Below are 19,873 nucleotides of genomic sequence, written 5' to 3'. Positions count from 1 at the left end.
CCCCATGTACAAGAATATAACTACTATAATACTGCTCCTATGTACAAGAATATAACTTCTATAATACTGCTCCCTATGTACAAGAATATAACTACTATAATACTTCCCCTATGTACAAGAATATAACTACTATAATACTGCCCCTATGTACAAGAATATAACTACTATAATACTGCCCCTATGTACAAGAATATAACTACTATAATACTGCCCCTATGTACAAGAATATAACTACTATAATACTGCCTCTATGTATAAGAAAATAACTACTAGAATACTGCCTCTATGTACAAGAATATAACTACTATAATACTGCCTCTATGTATAAGAATATAACTACTATAATACTGCCTCTATGTGTCATGATCCATGCTCGATTATGACAGATAAAAGCACTAGTAACCTTTTTTTTTTTCCTTAAGCTGATGGTTTCACTTCTAGTTTTGCCCCCGGTGGCCGTTAGGGTCATTGCACTTGATGATTTCTTTGCTTTGCCTTTTGCCCCCGGTGGTCACTGGGATGATAGCAGCTTTTGGCCCCTGATCATTTGACCATTCCCTTTTCCTATATAGGGTCACATGGTCTATGAGCAGGTGTTGGTGATATTGCTCATTTCCAACCAAGACTGGTGAAGGAAGGAACTACAGAGAGGTGTTCCTTGCAGCTCTGACAAAGCTTGGAGAAGTAGCAGCTATTCTGGAGGAAAGCTGCGTTCTGGTGGTGGACTCTGTTGCTGGGAGCAATAGCAACAGAGCAAAGCTAAGTGGTGTTTCCCAGTTTGTATTTTTCCCTGGTGTGTATTAGTACAGCGGTGGGGCCAGTGCATGCACCACCCAGCTCCCTAGCAAGGGATAGGTGTAGGGTGTGCTAGGGTGACAGGTTCTGGCTCGGCGACAGGTGAGGACCCTGTATAGGGAACGTTAGGGAGTGTGAGGGACACTGACTCAGGGGAGTGCAGGAGGTCTCCACGTCCCCGTTCCCTATCGCAGGACCCACCGTTGTAACTGTTTCCCCTTCCCCCGTGTCTCTTTGTTTTAGTTACTGGCCTGCGGGTCGTGTCACACAGGACAGTTACACGTGCCGTGTCTTGTTGCCTTAGTTACCGGCCTGCGGGTCATGTCACACAGGACGGGTCCACGTGACTCTATGTATAAGAATTAAGAATATAACTACTATAATTCTGCCCCTATGTACAAGAATATAACTACTATAATACTGACCCTATGTGCAAGAATATAACTACTATAATACTGCTCCTATGTACAAGAATATAACTACTATAATACTGCCCCTATGTACAAGAATATAATTACTATAATACTGCCCCTATGTACAAGAATATAACTACCATAATACTGCTCCTTTGTACAAGAATATAACTACTATAATACTGCCCCCTATGTACAAGAATATAACTACTATAATACTGCTCATATGTACAAGAATATAACTACTATAATACTGCTCCTATGTACAAGAATATAACTACTATAATACTGCTATGTACAAGAATATAACTACTATAATACTGCTCCTTTGTACAAGAATATAACTACTATAATACTGCTCCTATGTACAAGAATATAACTACTATAATACTGCCCCTATGTACAAGAATATAATTACTATAATACTGCCCCTATGTACAAGAATATAACTACCATAATACTGCTCCTTTGTACAAGAATATAACTACTATAATACTGCCCCCTATGTACAAGAATATAACTACTATAATACTGCTCATATGTACAAGAATATAACTACTATAATACTGCTCCTATGTACAAGAATATAACTACTATAATACTGCTATGTACAAGAATATAACTACTATAATACTGCTCCTTTGTACAAGAATATAACTACTATAATACTGCTGTCACGATCCATTTTTTGGATCTGTGTCAGAATCTGGACTCTCTTATATAAACCTGTTTCCTTTCTGGCCCTCGTGGGTTAATATTGGTTTTTCCCCCAGTGTCCACTGATGTTACTACAACTTTAGTGAGTCTGCTGCTGGGTTTCCTCCCCCCGTGGCCACTGGTGTTACTACATGTTTAATTAGTCAGCAGGTGGCGTACACTCCCTCCTTCCTATAAAAGGTCATCAGGTGCTGTAGCTCACTGTTGGTAATACTGGTCATTTGGAAGCCAACCGTGCTGAAGAGAGAAGCTGTCTTGAACAGTGCTGTTTGCAGCTGATCTGGAGCAGTGGTTATCCTGCCGGAAGCAGTATTCAGGTGCCTTACTCTGCAGTCCAGTGCATGACTGCAGAGGAAGCTAAATGTTGTTTGTTTTTCCCTTTCTGTTATTTTCCTTGGTGTTTATTAGTACAGCGGTGGGACCAGTGTCCGCACTTGCTAGTTCCCTAGTAAGGGATAGGTGCAGGGCAAGTGAGGGACTGAGGTATCCTGTTCGGCGACAGTTTGGAAGAACCTGCATAGGGAACGTGAGGAGAGTTCGGGAGCACTTCCGTAGGAAAGTGCAGGAGGTGTCCATTTCCCCGTTCCCTATTTGCACCATTGTAATTGTGTCCCCGGTCTCTCCTTGTCTGTCTTGGTTGTTTTAGTGACCAATCGATCTTCGGGTCGCGTCACACAGGGCCAAGTCACAGCGTGACAAATGCCCCCTATGTACAAGAATATAACTACTGTAATACTGCCCCTATGTACAAGAATATAACTACTATAATACTGCCCCTATGTCTAAGAATATAATGATTATAATACTGCCACCTATGTACAAGAATATAACTACTATAATACTGCCCCTATGTACAAGAATATAACTACTATAATACTGCCCCCTATGTACAAGAATATAACTACTATAATACTGCCCCTATGTACAAGAATATAACTACTATAATACTGCCCCTATGTACAAGAATATAACTACTATAATACTGCCCCTAAGTACAAGAATATAGCTACTATAATACTGCCCCCTATGTACAAGAATATAACTACTATAATACTGCCCCTATGTACAAGAATATATCTACTCTAATACTGCTATGTACAAGAATATAACTACTATAATACTACCCCTATGTACAAGAATATAACTACTATAATACTGCTCCTATGTACAAGAATATAACTACTATAATACTGCCCCTAAGTACAAGAATATAATTACTATAATACTGCCCCCTATGTACAAGAATATAACTACTATAATACTGCCCCTATGTACAAGAATATAACTACTATAATACTGCCCCTATGTACAAGAATATAACTACTATAATACTGCCCCTAAGTACAAGAATATAACTACTATAATACTGCCCCCTATGTACAAGAATATAACTACTATAATACTGCCCCTATGTACAAGAATATAACTACTATAATACTGCCCCTAAGTACAAGAATATAACTACTATAATACTGCCCCCTATGTACAAGAATATAACTACTATAATACTGCCCCTATGTACAAGAATATATCTACTATAATACTGCTATGTACAAGAATATAACTACTATAATACTACCCCTATGTACAAGAATATAACTACTATAATACTGCTCCTATGTACAAGAATATAACTACTATAATACTGCTCCTATGTGCAAGAATATAACTACTATAATACTGCCCCTATGTACAAGAATATAAGTACTATAATACTGCTCCTATGTACAAGAATATAACTGCTGTAATACTGCCCCTATATACAAGAATATAACTACTATAATACTGCTCCTATGTACAAGAATATAACTGCTATAATACTGCCCTCTATGTACAAGAATATAACTACCATAATACTGCTCCTATGTACAAGAATATAACTACTATAATACTGTCCCCTATGTACAAGAATATAACTACTATAATACTGCCCCTATGTACAAGAATATAACTACTATAATACTGCCCCTATGTACAAGAATATAACTACTATAATACTGCCTCCTATGTGCAAGAATATAACTACTATAATACTGCCCCCTATGTACAAGAATATAACTACTATAATACTGCCCCTATGTACAAGAATATAACTACTATAATACTGCCCCTATGTACAAGAATATAACTACTATAATACTGCCCCTATGTACAAGAATATAACTACTATAATACTGCTCCTATGTACAAGAATATAACTACTATAATACTGCCTCCTATGTGCAAGAATATAACTACTATAATACTGCCCCTATGGACAAGAATATAACTACTATAATACTGCCCCTATGTACAAGAATATAACTACTATAATACTGCTCCTATGTACAAGAATATAACTACTATAATACTGCCTCCTATGTGCAAGAATATAACTACTATAATACTGCCCCCTATGTACAAGAATATAACTACTATAATACTGCCTCCTATGTGCAAGAATATAACTACTATAATACTGCCTCTATGTACAAGAATATAACTACTATAATACTGCCCCATGTACAAGAATATAACTACTATAATACTGCCCCCTATGTACAAGAATATAACTACTGTAATACTGCTCCTATGTACAAGAATATAACTACTATAATACTGCTCCTATGTTCAAGACTATAACTACTATAATACTGCTCCTACAGTGGTCCGCAAAAGTATTCACTCCCCTTGGCATTTTTCGTGTTTTGCTACGTAACAGTCTGGAGTTTCACTATTTCTTTGAGGGTTTTCATCAGTTCATGTACAGAACCTGCTGACAGATGTGATCATTTGGTTTCTTTTTACTTTGAAACAAGCAACAAACAGGACAAAATAACTGAAAACTTCAGTGTGCATAACTATTTCCGCCCAAAGTCAGTACTTTGTGGAACCTCCTTTTGTGGCAATTACAGCTGCAAGTCTCTGTGGATAAGTCTCTATGAGCTTTCGACATTTTGCCACTGGAATTTTTGTCCCGTCCTCAAGGAAAAGCTTCTTCAGCTCCTTCAAGTTAGCTGTTTCCTCTGGTGAACAACAGTCTTCAAGTCTGACCACAGATTATCCATTGGATTAAAGTCTGGGCTTTGACTCGGCCAAAACATTTCCATGTTTCCCCTTAAATCACTTGAGTGTTGCCTTAGCAGTATGCTTTGGGTCATTGTCTTGTTGGAAGGTGAACCTCCGTCCCAGTCTGAAATCACTGGCAGACAGAAACAGGTTTTGCGCAAGAATATCCCTGTATGACGCACCATCCATCAACACCTCAACTCGGATCATTTTCCCTGTCCCTCTTTCTGAAATACATCCCCACAGCATGATGCTGCCACCACCATGTTTCACTTTGGGGATGGTGTTCTTGGGGTAATTAGCTGTGTTGGTTTGGCGCCAGACATAGCATTTACCTTGGTGGCCAAAAAGTTAAATTTTGGTCTCATCTGACCACGGCACCTTCCTTCATAAAGTTGAGGAGTCTCCCACATGTCTTTTGGCAAACTCAAAAGGAGCTTTACAATTTTTGTGTGTAAGTAAAGGCTTTTTTCTGCCCACTCATCCATAAAGGTCACCTATACGGAGTGTACTGCTTATTGTGGTTAAATGGACAGATACTCCAGTCTCTGCTTGATAACTATGCAACACCTTTGGTCTCTGTGCTGCCTCTCTGATTAATGCCCTCTGTGACGAACAGCACGGCCGGTGCCACCAATACGTCACGATCCCACCACTGACACGGGTCTGTCAGCGGACGAAGGGACGCGACGAACTGCCGGCACACGGCTATCACAGGCACAGTGGGGGCTTATCTTAGTTATTCCACCACTGGCACCGTGTGACCAAAACACAGCAAGCTAATCTTGCTCTAACAACTTATCGCAGGGGGGTATTTTGGATGCCCCACCACTGCTAACAACCTTCCAAGACCTGCAGGGATTTATGTATATCCCACTTTCTCAGTTCCACTTTGTAACTCGCAGCTCTCCGGCACCCCCCTTACCCTCAGGTCAGTCATGGATCTGCACCTAGGATAATTAGTCGCCGGACGGGCTGCTCGTTGCGCACGGCTAATTAGACTACTGCGGTAAGGGAATTCCGGACTGCCAACCAGCCTAACCAACCGCACACACCACGCTGCCACCAGCCACGCTTTACTTAATCAGAGAGTTAATTAAGAGGGTCCATGGCAAACCCCCAAATTAGTAGCGATTATCTAAAAAAGGCGCATAGTTCGTTTCCTAGAGCATGGAGACAGAGCTAATAGATTTTTATCATTTATTCCCAAAATGTGGGCAGTAATTACATAGATAAAAGTTGCTATAAAGTTGAGACATTAAATATGTAGTGTTGCAAATATGAAAACAACAAGGATTAAAAGGCAGAAAGAAACACTTACATGTGCTTAGGGTGTATTAGGCAGACCATGTGGCTGGGGGATGGGCCGCAACCAAACATCCCAAGACATGGGGTAGGTCTGTTCAGCATCAGAACTCCAGCTCCAGCTGACTGGAATTTGGTAGGGAATACCTTATAGCCTAGGGTCTGTGACCTCACAAAATGGGTGGTCTGGTGAGGTCCAACCCCCCTTTCTCTAAGTTATGATTTGGCTACAAAACTTAGAATAACTATATCTAAACGAGAAAAGCCCGTACCAACACACATAGGGCATCATTGTTTGTGATTTATCGAATAGAATCCAATAACACCAAGCATGCCATAATTAAGGCATTCCATTTGGGAGCAATCCATATCTCAATTTCTGAAGGTCTGAGAACCTCGCAGGAGCCATCGTAGCGAAGCTGGGTCCATGCTAGCTTAGTTTAATATCTCTCATACTTTTCATTCGGCCTGTCTGAGAACAAAAGAAATGCTTTCCCTTTAGCTGTGCAGGGGGGGGGAGGAGGTGAAGGCTTCGAGAGGAAATGCCCGGTATCAGGTTTCAGATGCAGGCAGAGAGCTGTACACACACCACTGCTAAGGAGGGAAAAAAGGAGGGGGCTGCAAAAGCTGACAGGCTACTTTCTCATAAAATGAAGGATTCTAGAAGGTTACAGAAAACATCATACTTTATAGACATTTTACTGTACATTACACCCTCCTTGCCTGGGCTGAGAGTTTTTGTGGGCGGCCCTCTCTTGGCAGATTTTTTGTGGTACTATATTCTTTCCATTTGATGATATTGGATTTGATGGTGCTCCAGGGATCATCAGAGATTGGGAGATTCTTTTTATAATCCTATCCTGCCTTGTACTTCTGCACAACTTTGTCCCTGACTTGTTTGGAGATCTCCTTGGCCTTCATGGTGCTGTTTGGAGATCTCCTTGGTCTTCATGGTGTTGTTTGGAGATCTCCTTGGTCTTCATGGTGGTGTTTGGAGATCTCCTTGGTCTTCATGGTGGTGTTTGGAGATCTCCTTGGTCTTCATGGTGTTGTTTGGAGATCTCCTTGGTCTTCATGGTGTGTTTGGAGATCTCCTTCTTCATGTTGGTGTTTGGAGATCTCCTTGGTCTTCATGTTGGTGTTTGGAGCTCTCCTTGGTCTTCATGGTGGTGTGTGATTAGTGGTGCCTCTTGTTAATGGTGTTGCAGCCTTTGTGGTCTTTCAGGAAAGGTAAAGTGTATATACTGACATATGTGACACTTAGATTGCACTAAGCATGGGACTTATGAAGGGAATTGCTTGCACCAGAAATTGTTAGGGGTTTCATAGCAAAAGGGGTGAATACATATGCACATGCCAATTTGTAGTTATTTGATTCCACAAATTTAGTTTTTTTCTATATTTTTGTCACTTTATCAACTTAGACTATTTAGTGCTGATGCATCCACACAAATCGGATTGCAAAAATATTTAAACATAGGTAACCAAATAGGTAAAAAGCCAAGGGGTGTGAATACAAGTCACTGAACGTACAAGAATATAACTAGTCCCATACTGCCCCTATATACAGTAACATTCCACTTTGAGTAGTGCTGTATTTTCTGATGTATTTGTTATCCCACCTCCATTCATATAAATAACGGTTTAATATGTGGAATTATTAGGATTTTTTTTTTCCTTTTAAAGGGCCACGTGTCGCCTTGGTGATTAATAAGTGCACGGTTCAGGCCGTCTCCAAGGTTAGACGTGTCGCGAGCCGCGTTTAGTGGAGCGCAGGGCCTGTAATCTCCCTACTGACTGTTCTGCAGCTTTTAGCCTCTCATCCCCTTGAGCTTTACAGGAAGAAGGAAAGAATCAGCAATTCATGTGTCTCTGCAGGATCCCAGGCCTGGCCTGCTGTTACTTTCCCTTTAAATAAAGGGCCGGCCTCCTGAAATTGACACAGTTTCCTTTTGCCAACCAATCACATCCAGCGCTGAGCTGTGTGTTTGTTGCAAGTTTCACATTGCTAGAAGGCAGAGCCGCAGACAGAGCGGCTGTGTGTGTGAGTGTGCGTGCGTGAGTGAGTGTCTGTGTGAGTGGGATCCAGAAGCATGATGCCTGGGCGCCGCCGCTCACCACTAACCCCACCATGAACCGACAATAAAGGGGGCTCCGCTGCTCCGACATCTTACTAAAAAAAACACAACAAAACTTAAGCAACAAAAACTTTTTTTTTTTAGATTTTTTTTTTTTTTTTTTTTTAGAAACAAAAACCTAAAAAATTTTTTTTTCATATTTTTATTATTATTTGCCTCTAAACTTTTTTTGTGCCTAAAGAAACAAAAAATAAACCCAGTTCCCGTGGAGTTTTTTTTTATTTTTGGTGTGTTAGGTTGTTCGGGTGTGAGTGTTGTTCAATGAGCCTTTAACCCCTTCCTCGCCCTTTGGATTTGTACAATGCTGAAGGTTCTAACCAAGAAGCTGCGGAACCAGAGTCTGAGCGAGATCCAGCCCTACCAACTCAAGGTACACAAAGTTGTTGTTTTTTTTTTTTTAGAGTTTATTTATTTTATTTTTTTTGCCTCGTGTTGGGTGGAAGGATTGGGGTATGGTTAGCTGTTTCTCCAGGGATATTGTATTCGGAGGGGAGTCAGGGCTGATGGGCTGGATGGACGTCTGCAGACCAACTCAGGCCTTCCTAGATCCTTCCAGCCACCAGGACTGGTCTTTAGACCTAAAAGTATGTGCGGAGCTTGGCAGGTGAGCTGCGTGCACGCCTGGGGCCTAGCAGGATCTGATCAGGCTTCTCCCCAGGCTTTCATGCCTGTCTCAGTCCTGGATACATTGTATCGATCTCTCTCACATTGTAACCAAACACCTGCAGATACAAAGTGTCTGACCTAGTCCCTCCCCGTCATGTTACCTTGTGTCAAGACAATAGGGCTACAATATCAGATCCCATCAGGATGAGTCTGAATCCCAGCTCTAAAAAAAAAAAAAAAAACATGATGGAAAATATTAAAAAGAGAAGGAAGTTTCAAATTCTAAAGCTGGCGATGAACACCAGGGGGCGCTGGGCTCATAGGAAGCATGGGAATAATAAGGGGTGGGGGGGGCGGCCTTTGTTATTGGAAAAGGGAAAACTTTGGGAAAAGTTGTAGATAAAATTGTAAGTAAATGAAAGTGTTGGATTATAAGGGACGTGTTAAAGTATGTGGATGTAGAAGGGTAAAAAATCCCTAACCCAGGACCCACCGGTATTATTGGATTGGTCGTCCTGCAGGTAATATTGATGAATGAGGGGTCCAGTATTTCCAAAGCAGACCCGTTCCTCTATTAATGACCAACCCAGAGAAAGTCTGTAGTGGATATGGAGGATGCATACATGTGTTATGTACAGAAGATATACAAACGGTAGGTATGGTGGATATAGACACGTGTGGTAGGAACGGAGTATAAAGATGTGACATGTGTGGTAGATATACAAATATTAGGTACATTATATATACACATGGTAGATGCAGTAGATCCTGTGAATATTGACATGGTGGGTCCAATGGATGTGAGGTAAGTGCGGTGGATGTAGATGCTGTGGATATGAATGAGGTGAGTGCGGTGGATGTAGATGCCGTGGATATGGACGTGGTAGGTACTGTGGATGTAGATGCTGTGGACTGTGGATATGTACATGGTGGTTCCGATGTAGATGCTGTGGTTATGGACGAGGTGAGTGCAGTGTATGTAGATGCTGTGGATAAGAATGCGGTGATGGTGGATGTAGATGCTGTGGATATGAATGAGGTGAGTGCATTGGATGTAGATGCTGTGGATATGGACACGGTGAGTGCGGTGGATGTAGATGCTGTGGATATGGACGTGGTGAGTCTGTGGATGTAGATGCTGTGGATATGAATGATGTGAGTGCAGTGGATGTAGATGCCGTGGATATGGACGTGGTAGGTACTGTGGATGTAGATGCTGTGGACTGTGGATATGTACGTGGTGGTTCCGATGTAGATGCTGTGGAAATGGACGTGGTGGGTCCGATGTAGATGTTGTGGTTATGAACGAGGTGAGTACGGTGGATGTAGATGCTGTGGATATGGACGTGGTGAGTGCAGTGTATGTAGATGCTGTGGATAAGAATGTGGTGATGGTGGATGTAGATGCTGTGGATATGAATGAGGTGAGTGCGTTGGATGTAGATGCTATGGATATGGACATGGTGGGTCTGTAAATGTGTAGATGCTGTGGATATGAACGAGGTGAGTACGGTGGATGTAGAAGCTGTGGATATGGACACGGTGAGTCTGTGAATGTAGATGCTGTGGATATGAATGATGTGAGTGCGGTGGATGTAGATGCCGTGGATATGGAGGTGGTAGGTACTGTGGATGTAGATGCTGTGGACTGTGGATATGTATGTGGTGGTTCCGATGTAGATGCTATTGATATGAACGAGGTGAGTACGGTAGAGCTAGATGCTGTGGATAAGAATGCAGTGATGGTGGATGTAAATGCTGTGGATATGAATGAGGTAAGTGTGGTGAATGTAGACGCTGTGGCTATGGACATGGTGGGTCCCTGGATTTAGATGCTGTGGATATGGACATGGTGGGTACTGTGAATGTAGATGCTGTGGATATGAACGAGGTGAGTGCGGTGGATGTAGATGCTGTGGATATGGACATGATGAGTCTGTGAATGTAGATGCTGTGGATATGAATGATGTGAGTGCGGTGGATGTAGATGCTGTGGATATGGAGGTGGTAGGTACTGTGGATGTAGATGCTGTGGACTGTGGATATGTATGTGGTGGTTCCGATGTAGATGCTGTGGAAATGGACGTGGTGGGTCCGATGTAGATGCTGTGGATATGAATGAGATGAGTACGGTGGAGGTAGATGATGTGGATATGGACATGGTAGGTCTGTGGATGTAGTTGCTGTGGTTATGAACGAGGTGAGTGCGGTGGATGTAGATGCTGTGGATAAGAATGCGGTGATGGTGGATGTAAATGCTGTGGATATGAATGAGGTAAGTGTGGTGAATGTAGATGCTGTGGATATGAACAAGGTGAGTGTGATGGATGTAGATGCTGTGGCTATGGACATGGTGGGTCCCTGGATTTAGATGCTGTGGATATGGACGTGGTGGGTACTGTGAATGTAGATGCTGTGGATATGAACGAGGTGAGTACGGTGGAGGTAGATGCTGTGGATATGGACGTGGTAGTTCTGTGGAAGTAGATGCTGTGGTTATGAACGAGATGAGTACGGTGGAGGTAGATGCTGTGGATATGGACGTGGTAGGTCTGTGGAAGTAGATGCTGTGGTTATGAACGTGGTGATGGTGGATGTAGATGCTGTGGATATGGACAAGGTGAGTGCGGTGGATGTAGATGCTGTGGATATGGACATGATGAGTCTGTGAATGTAGATGCTGTGGATATGAATGATGTGAGTGCGGTGGATGTAGATGCTGTGGATATGGAGGTGGTAGGTACTGTGGATGTAGATGCTGTGGACTGTGGATATGTATGTGGTGGTTCCGATGTAGATGCTGTGGAAATGGACGTGGTGGGTCCGATGTAGATGCTGTGGATATGAATGATGTGAGTGCGGTGGAGGTAGATGCTGTGGATATGGACGTGGTAGGTCTGTGGATGTAGATGCTGTGGTTATGAACGAGGTGAGTGCGGTGGATGTAGATGCTGTGGATATGGACGTGGTGAGTACTGTTGATGTAAATGCTGTGGATATGAATGAGGTGAGTGTGGTGAATGTAGATGCTGTGGATATGAACAAGGTGAGTGTGATGGATGTAGATGCTGTGGCTATGGACATGGTGGGTCCCTGGATTTAGATGCTGTGGATGTGGACATGGTGGGTACTGTGAATGTAGATGCTGTGGATATGAACGAGGTGAGTGCGGTGGAGGTAGATGCTGTGGATATGGACGTGGTGGGTGCTGTTGATGTAAATGCTGTGGATATGAATGAGGTAAGTGTGGTGAATGTAGATGCTGTGGATATGAACAAGGTGAGTGTGATGGATGTAGATGCTGTGGCTATGGACATGGTGGGTCCCTGGATTTAGATGCTGTGGATATGGACATGGTGGGTACTGTGAATGTAGATGCTGTGGATATGAACGAGGTGAGTGCGGTGGATGTAGATGCTGTGGATAAGAATGCGGTGATGGTGGATGTAGATGCTGTGGATATGAACGAGGTGAGTGCGGTGGAGGTAGATGCTGTGGATATGGACGTGGTGGGTGCTGTTGATGTAAATGCTGTGGATATGAATGAGGTAAGTGTGGTGAATGTAGATGCTGTGGATATGAACAAGGTGAGTGTGATGGATGTAGATGCTGTGGCTATGGACATGGTGGGTCCCTGGATTTAGATGCTGTGGATATGGACATGGTGGGTACTGTGAATGTAGATGCTGTGGATATGAACGAGGTGAGTGCGGTGGATGTAGATGCTGTGGATAAGAATGCGGTGATGGTGGATGTAGATGCTGTGGATATGAACGAGGTGAGTGCGGTGGAGGTAGATGCTGTGGATATGGACGTGGTGGGTGCTGTTGATGTAAATGCTGTGGATATGAATGAGGTAAGTGTGGTGAATGTAGATGCTGTGGATATGAACAAGGTGAGTGTGATGGATGTAGATGCTGTGGCTATGGACATGGTGGGTCCCTGGATTTAGATGCTGTGGATATGGACATGGTGGGTACTGTGAATGTAGATGCTGTGGATATGAACGAGGTGAGTGCGGTGGATGTAGATGCTGTGGATAAGAATGCGGTGATGGTGGATGTAGATGCTGTGGATATGAACGAGGTGAGTGCGGTGGATGTAGACGCTGTGGATATGGATGTGGTGGGTGCTGTGAATGTAGATGATGTGGATATGAACGACGTGAGTCCGGTGGATGTAGACGCTGTGGATATGGACGTGGTGGATGCTGTGAATGTAGATGCTGTGGATATGAAAGAGGTGAGTGCGATGGATGTAGACGCTGTGGTTATGGACTTGGTGGGTGCTGTGAATGTAGATGCTGTGGATATGAACGAGGTGAGTCCGGTGGATGTAGACGCTGTGGATATGGACGTGGTGGTACTGTGGATGTAGATGCTGTGGATATGAATGAGGTGAGTCCGGTGGATGTAGACGCTGTGGATATGGACGTGGTGGGTGCTGTGAATGTAGATGCTGTTGATATGAAAGAGGTGAGTGTGGTGGATATGGACGTGGTGGTACTGTGGATGTAGAAGCTGTGGATCTGAACGAGGTGAGTGCGGTGGAGGTAGATGCTGTGGATATGGACGTGGTAGGTCTGTGGATGTAGATGCTGTGGTTATGAACGAGGTGGGTGCGGTGGATGTAGATGCTGTGGATAAGAATGTGGTGATGGTGGATGTAGATGCTGTGGATATGAACGAGGTGAGTGCGGTGGATGTAGACGCTGTGGATATGGACGTGGTGGGTGCTGTGAATGTAGATGCTGTGGATATGAACGACGTGAGTCCGGTGGATGTAGACGCTGTGGATATGGACGTGGTGGGTGCTGTGAATGTAGATGCTGTGGATATGAAAGAGGTGAGTGCGGTGGAGGTAGATGCTGTGGCTATGGACGTGGTAGGTCTGTGGATGTAGATGCTGTGGTTATGAACGAGGTGAGTGCGGTGGATGTAGATCCTGTGGATAAGAATGCGGTGATGGTGGATGTAGATGCTGTGGATATGAACGAGGTGAGTGCGGTGGATGTAGACGCTGTGGATATGGACGTGGTGGTACTGTGGATGTAGATGCTGTGGATATGAACGAGGTGAGTCCGGTGGATGTAGACGCTGTGGATATGGACGTGGTGGGTGCTGTGAATGTAGATGCTGTGGATATGAAAGAGGTGAGTGCGGTGGATGTAGGTGCTGTGGATATGAACGAAGCGAGTCCGGTGGATGTAGACGCTGTGGATATGGACGTGGTGGTACTGTGGATGTAGATGCTGTGGATATGGACATGGTGGGTGCTGTGAATGTAGATGCTGTGGATATAAAAGAGGTGAGTGCAGTGGATGTAGACGCTGTGGATATGGACACGGTGGGTCCATGAATGTTGATGCTGTGGATGTGGACATGGTGAGTGCAGTGGATGTAGATGTTGTGGATAAGGATGCGGTGGGTCTGTGGGTGTAGATGCTGTGGATATAAACGAGGTGAGTGTGGTGGATGTTGATGTTGTGGATATGGATGTGGTGAGTCTGTGGATGTAGATGCTGTGGATGTGAACGAGGTGAGTGCAGTGGATGGAGATGCTGTGGATATGAATGTGGTGATGGTGGATGTAAATGCTGTGGATATGAGTGAGGTAAGTGCAGTGAATGTAGATGCTGTGGATATGAACAAGGTGAGTGTGATGGATGTAGATGCTGTGGCTATGGACATGGTGGGTCCCTGGATGTAGATGCTGTGGATATGGACGTGGTGAATACTGTGAATGTAGATGCTGTGGAACTGAGTGAGGTGAGTGCGGTGGATGTAGATGCTGTGGATATGGATGTGGTGGGTACTGTGAATGTAGATGCTGTGGATCTGAACGAGGTGGGTGCGGTGGATGTAGACGCTGTGGATATGAACAACGTGAGTGCGATGGTTGTAGATGCTGTGGATATGGACATGGTGGCTCCAGTTGATGTAGATGCTGTGGATATAGACATGTTTAGTACGGTGGATATACACTCGGTAGGAACAGTATATACCATGAACACCAGGCAGGTGCAGAGTGTATACACGTGGTAGGTACAGTATATACATGTCTGCAGGTCACAGCTCTTCGTTGTGGTTACGCCCATGTAATTTCGCCTCCGCTTCTTGCTAATAAGCCTCACCCATCGTATATACTGCAATCACTAGACCGGCCCAGATCTGTCGTGTAGTTAGAGTAATCACTTCTGTCACATGTTTGAGGTGTGTGTATATGTGTGTGTATATATATATATATATATATATATATATATATATACTGCTTAAAAAAATAAAGGGAACACTATTCCATTTGCAACAGGCTGTTTGTGTTCCCTTTATTTCTTTGAGCAGTATATATACAGTGCCTTGCAAAAATATTCAGCCCCCTGGAACTTTTCAATTTTTTCCCACATATCATGCTTCAAACATAAAGATACCAAATGTAAATTTTTGGTGAAGAATCACATCAAGTTTAACAAGTTGGACACAATTGTGAAGTAGAACGAAATTTATTGGTTATTTTAAATTTTTGTGGAATTTCAAAAACTGAGAAGTGGGGCGTGCAATATTATTCGGCCCCTTTACTTTCAGTGCAGCAAACTCACTCCAGAAGTTCATTGTGGATCTCTGAATGATCCAATGTTGTCCTAAATGACTAATGATGATAAATATAATCCACCTGTGTGTAATCAAGTCTCCGTATAAATGCACCTGCTCTGTGATAGTCTCAGGGTTCTGATTGATGCACAGAGAGCATCATGAAGACCAAGAAGCACAACAGGCAGGTCCCTGATACTGTTGTGGAGAAGTTTAAAGCCGGATTTGGATACAAAATGATTTCCAAAACTTTAAACATCCCAAGGAGCACTGTGCAAGTGATCATATTGAAATGGAAGGAGTATCATACCACTGCAAATCTCCCAAGACCCCGCCGTCCCTCTAAACTTTCATCTCAAACAAGGAGAAGACTGATCAGAGATGCAGCCAAGAGGCCCATGATCACTCTGGATGAACTGCAGAGATCTACAGCAGAGGTGGGACAGTCTGTCCATAGGACAACAATCATTCGTACACTGCACAAATCTGGCCTTTATGGAAGTGTGGCAAGAAGAAAGCCATTTCTCAAAGATATCCATAAAACGTGTTATTTAAAATTTGCAACAAGCCACCTGGGAGACACCAAACATGTGGAAGAAGGTGCTCGGGTCAGATGAAACCAAAATCAAACTTTTTGGCAACAATGCCAAACGATATGTTTGGCGTAAACGCAACACAGCTCATCACCCTGAACACACCATCCCCACTGTCAAACATGGTGGTGACAGCATCATGGTTTGGGCCTGCTTTTCTTCAGCAGGGACAGGGAAGATGGATGGAGCCAAACACAGGACCATTCTTGAAGAATACCTGTTGAAGTCTGCAAAAGACCTGAGACTGGGATGGAGATTTGTCTTCCAACAAGACAATGATACCAAACATAAAGCCAAATCTACAATGGGATGGTTCACAAATAAACGTATCCAGGTGTTAGAATCGCCAAGTCACAGTCCAGACCTGAATCCAATCGAGAATCTGTTTAAAGAGCTGAAAACTGCTGTTCACAAACGATCTCCATCCAACCTCACTGAGCGCGAGCTGTTTGCCAAGGAAGAATGAGCGAGAGGTTCAGTCTCTCGATGTACAAAACTGATAGAGACATAACCCAAGAGACTGCAGCTGTAATCGCAGCAAAAGGTGGCGCAACAAAGTATTAAGTTAAAGGGGCCGATTAATATTGCACGCCCCACTTTTCAGTTTTTGAATTTCCACAAAAATTTAAAATAACCAATAAATTTCGTTCAGCTTCACAATTGTGTCCCACTTGTTGATTCTTCACCAAAAATTTACATTTGGCATCTTTATGTTTGAAGCATGATATGTGGGGAAAGGTTGAAAAGTTCCAGGGGGCCGAATACTTTCGCAAGGCACTGTGTGTGTGTGTATATGTATATTTTATATATATATATATATATATATATATATATATATATATATATATATATACATACAGTATGTGTGCATGTATATATATGTATATATAGTGTGTGTGTGTAGGAAAGGCGAGTAACGTCTCAGTATAGAATTATTGCTTTATATGTAACACACTGATAAACTCCTGTAGTGGCCCTTTTTCATTGGTACAGTGTGTAAATATTATAGTATGCACACCCGATTATATTTGTGTATACGGTATATATAAACACGTGGTCATAATTTTTGGTACCCCTTGTTTAATGACAGGAAAACCCACAATGGTCACAGAAATAACTTGAATATGAGAAAAGTAATAATAAACAAATCTATGAAAATGAAAGTCAGACATTGCTTTTCAGCCGTGCTGCCACAGAATTAAAAAAAAAAAATAAAACTCATGAGATAGGTCTGGACAGGAATGATGGTTCCTTAACTTAATATTTTGTTGCACAACCTTATGAGGCAATCACTGCAATCAAACGATTCCTGTAACTGTCAATGAGACTTCTGCTCCTCTCGACAGGTATTGTCACCCACTCCTCAAGAGCAGACTGCTCCAGTTGTCTTGTGTTTGGAGGTCGCCTTTTTCAGATGGCATGTTTCAGCTCTTTCCAAAGATGCTCCATAGGATTTAGGTCAGGGCTCATAGAAGGCCACTTCAGAAAAGTCCAATGTTTCCCTCTTAGCCATTATTGGGTGTTTTTAGCTGTGTGTTTTGGGTCATTATCCTGTTGCAAGACTCTGCGACTGAGCCCAAGCTTTCTGACACTGGGCAGCACATTTCGCTCTAGAATCCCTTGATAGTCTTGAGATTTCATTGTACCCTGCACAGATTCTAGACACCCTGTGCCAGATGCAGCAAAGCAGCCCCAGAACATAACAGAGCCTCCTCCATGTTTCACAGTAGGAACAGTGTTATTTTCTTGATATGCTTCATTTTTCCATCTGTGAACATAGAGCTGATGTGCCTTGCCAAAAAGTTCCATTCTTCCATTCTCCCAGAAGATTTGTGGCTTGTCAACATGTAGTTTGGCAAATTCCAGTCTGGCTTTTTTAGGATTTTTTTTTCAACAATGGTGTCCTCCTTGATCGTCTCCCATGAAGTCCACTTTGGCTCATACAATGACGGATGGTGCGATCTGACACTGATGTTCCTTGAGCTTGAAGTTCACCTTTAATCTGTTTAGAAGTTTTTCTGGGCTCTTTTGTTATCATTTGTATTATCCGTCTCTTTGATTTGTCATCAGTTTTCCTCCTATGGCCACGTCCAGGGAGGTTGGCTACAGTCCTATGGAGCTTACATTTCTGAATAATATGTGCAGCTGTAGTCACAGGAACATCGAGCTGCTTGGAGATGATCTTATATCTTTTACCTGTAATATGTTTGTCTATAGTTTTCTTTCTAGTCTCCTGAGACAACTCTTTCCTTCGCTCCCTCTGGTCCATGTTGAGTGTGAAACACACCATGTCACCACACAGCACAGTGAGGATCTGTAGCCTCTATACAGGCCACTCACTGATTCCAGGATTGTAGACACCTGTGATGATAATTAGTGGACACACCGCGATATAACATGGCCTTTTTGTCACATTATTTTCAGGGGTGCCATCATTTCTGTCCAGGCCTATTCCACGAGTTTTATTTTTATAAAAATTCTGTGGAAGCATTGTTGAAAAGCAATGTCTGACTTTTATTTGCTCATTAGGTGAAGAGTCCGGCATTGCCCGGGCATTGTAAATAACTGCCGTCCCGCTCTCTCCCTCCGAAGCCCAGCTCTCCACCTGCCATCCCGCTCTTTCCCTCCAAAGCCCAGCTGTCCACCTGCTGTCCCGCTCTTTCCCTCCGAAGCCCAGCTGTCCACCTGCCGTCCCACATTCTTCATCAGCAGCCCCGCTCTCCATCCACCATCCCACTCTCTCCCTCGGCAGCCCGTCTCCACTAGCTGTCCCGCTCTCTCCCTCAGCAGCCCGATATCGCTCCGCAGCCCCGCTGTCTCCCTCCACAGCCCAGCTCTGCATGCACCGTCACGCTCTCTCTTTCCGCAGCCCCACTCTCCAATCGCCGTCCCGCATTCTCCATTCACAGCCACGCTCTCTCCCTCAGCAGCCCATCTCCACTGGTTGTCCCACTCTCTCCTTCCGCAGGCCCACTCTCCACTGGCCGTCTCACTCCCTCCGAAGCCCCACTCGTCGTCCCACTCTCCACTTACCATCCCGCTCTCTCCCTCCGCAGCCCCTGACTCCACTGGCCGTCACACTCTCTCCCTCAGCAGCCCAACTCTCCACCCGCGACCCACTCTCTCCTTCCGCAGCCCCGATCTCTCCCTCCAGAGCCCCTCTGTCCATGCGCCGTCCCGCTCTATCCTTCCGCAGCCCCGCTCTCCATCCGTGTCCCGCTCTCTCCCTCGCAGCTCTGCTCTCCACCCGCGTCCCACACATTCCCTCTGCAACCTCGCTCTCCACCTACCAGTGGGCGGGGCTATGTGGAGTGGGTGTGGCTTGATACATACACACACACACACACATACACTCAGCTTTATATATATATACTGTATATACATATAGATAGATAGATAGATTTTCATAGATTTTTTTATTTATTACTTTTGTCAGATTCAAGTTATTTCTGTGACCATTGTGGATTTTTCTGTCATTAAACGAGGGGTGCCAACAATTTTGACCACATGTGTATATACAGTACAGGCCAAAAGTTTGGGCACACCTTCTCATTCAAAGAGTTTTCTTTATTTTCATGACTATGAGAATTGTAGATTCACTCTGAAGGCATCAAAACTATGAATTACCACATGTGGAATTATATAATTAACAAAAAAGTGTGAAACAACTG

At 43.5% G+C, this 19,873-nt stretch overlaps 1 protein-coding gene across 4 annotated transcripts in view; it reads left to right on the top strand.

The window, feature by feature from the left end:
* The window catches only part of LOC141060057 (uncharacterized), a 166,537-nt gene that overhangs the window by 50,627 nt on the left and 96,037 nt on the right, over nt 1-19,873 (top strand). The window contains exon 1 of one of the 4 annotated variants that reach the window (XM_073556318.1): nt 8,219-8,786. The exons of the other annotated variants lie outside the window; for them this stretch is intronic. Coding sequence (XP_073412419.1) covers nt 8,718-8,786 — 69 coding nt within the window. The 5' untranslated portion in view covers nt 8,219-8,717. Of the gene's footprint in view, nt 1-8,218; nt 8,787-19,873 lie in introns of those variants that run through there. 4 annotated transcript variants of the gene reach the window in all.

This window comes from Dendrobates tinctorius, unplaced genomic scaffold (assembly GCF_039654945.1).
Source record: "Dendrobates tinctorius isolate UK_male_01 unplaced genomic scaffold, ASM3965494v1 ptg000232l, whole genome shotgun sequence".
Lineage (NCBI taxonomy): Eukaryota > Metazoa > Chordata > Amphibia > Anura > Dendrobatidae > Dendrobates > Dendrobates tinctorius.
Note: the sequence above shows the minus strand (reverse complement) of the source record. Positions and strands in the feature narration are given on the sequence as shown.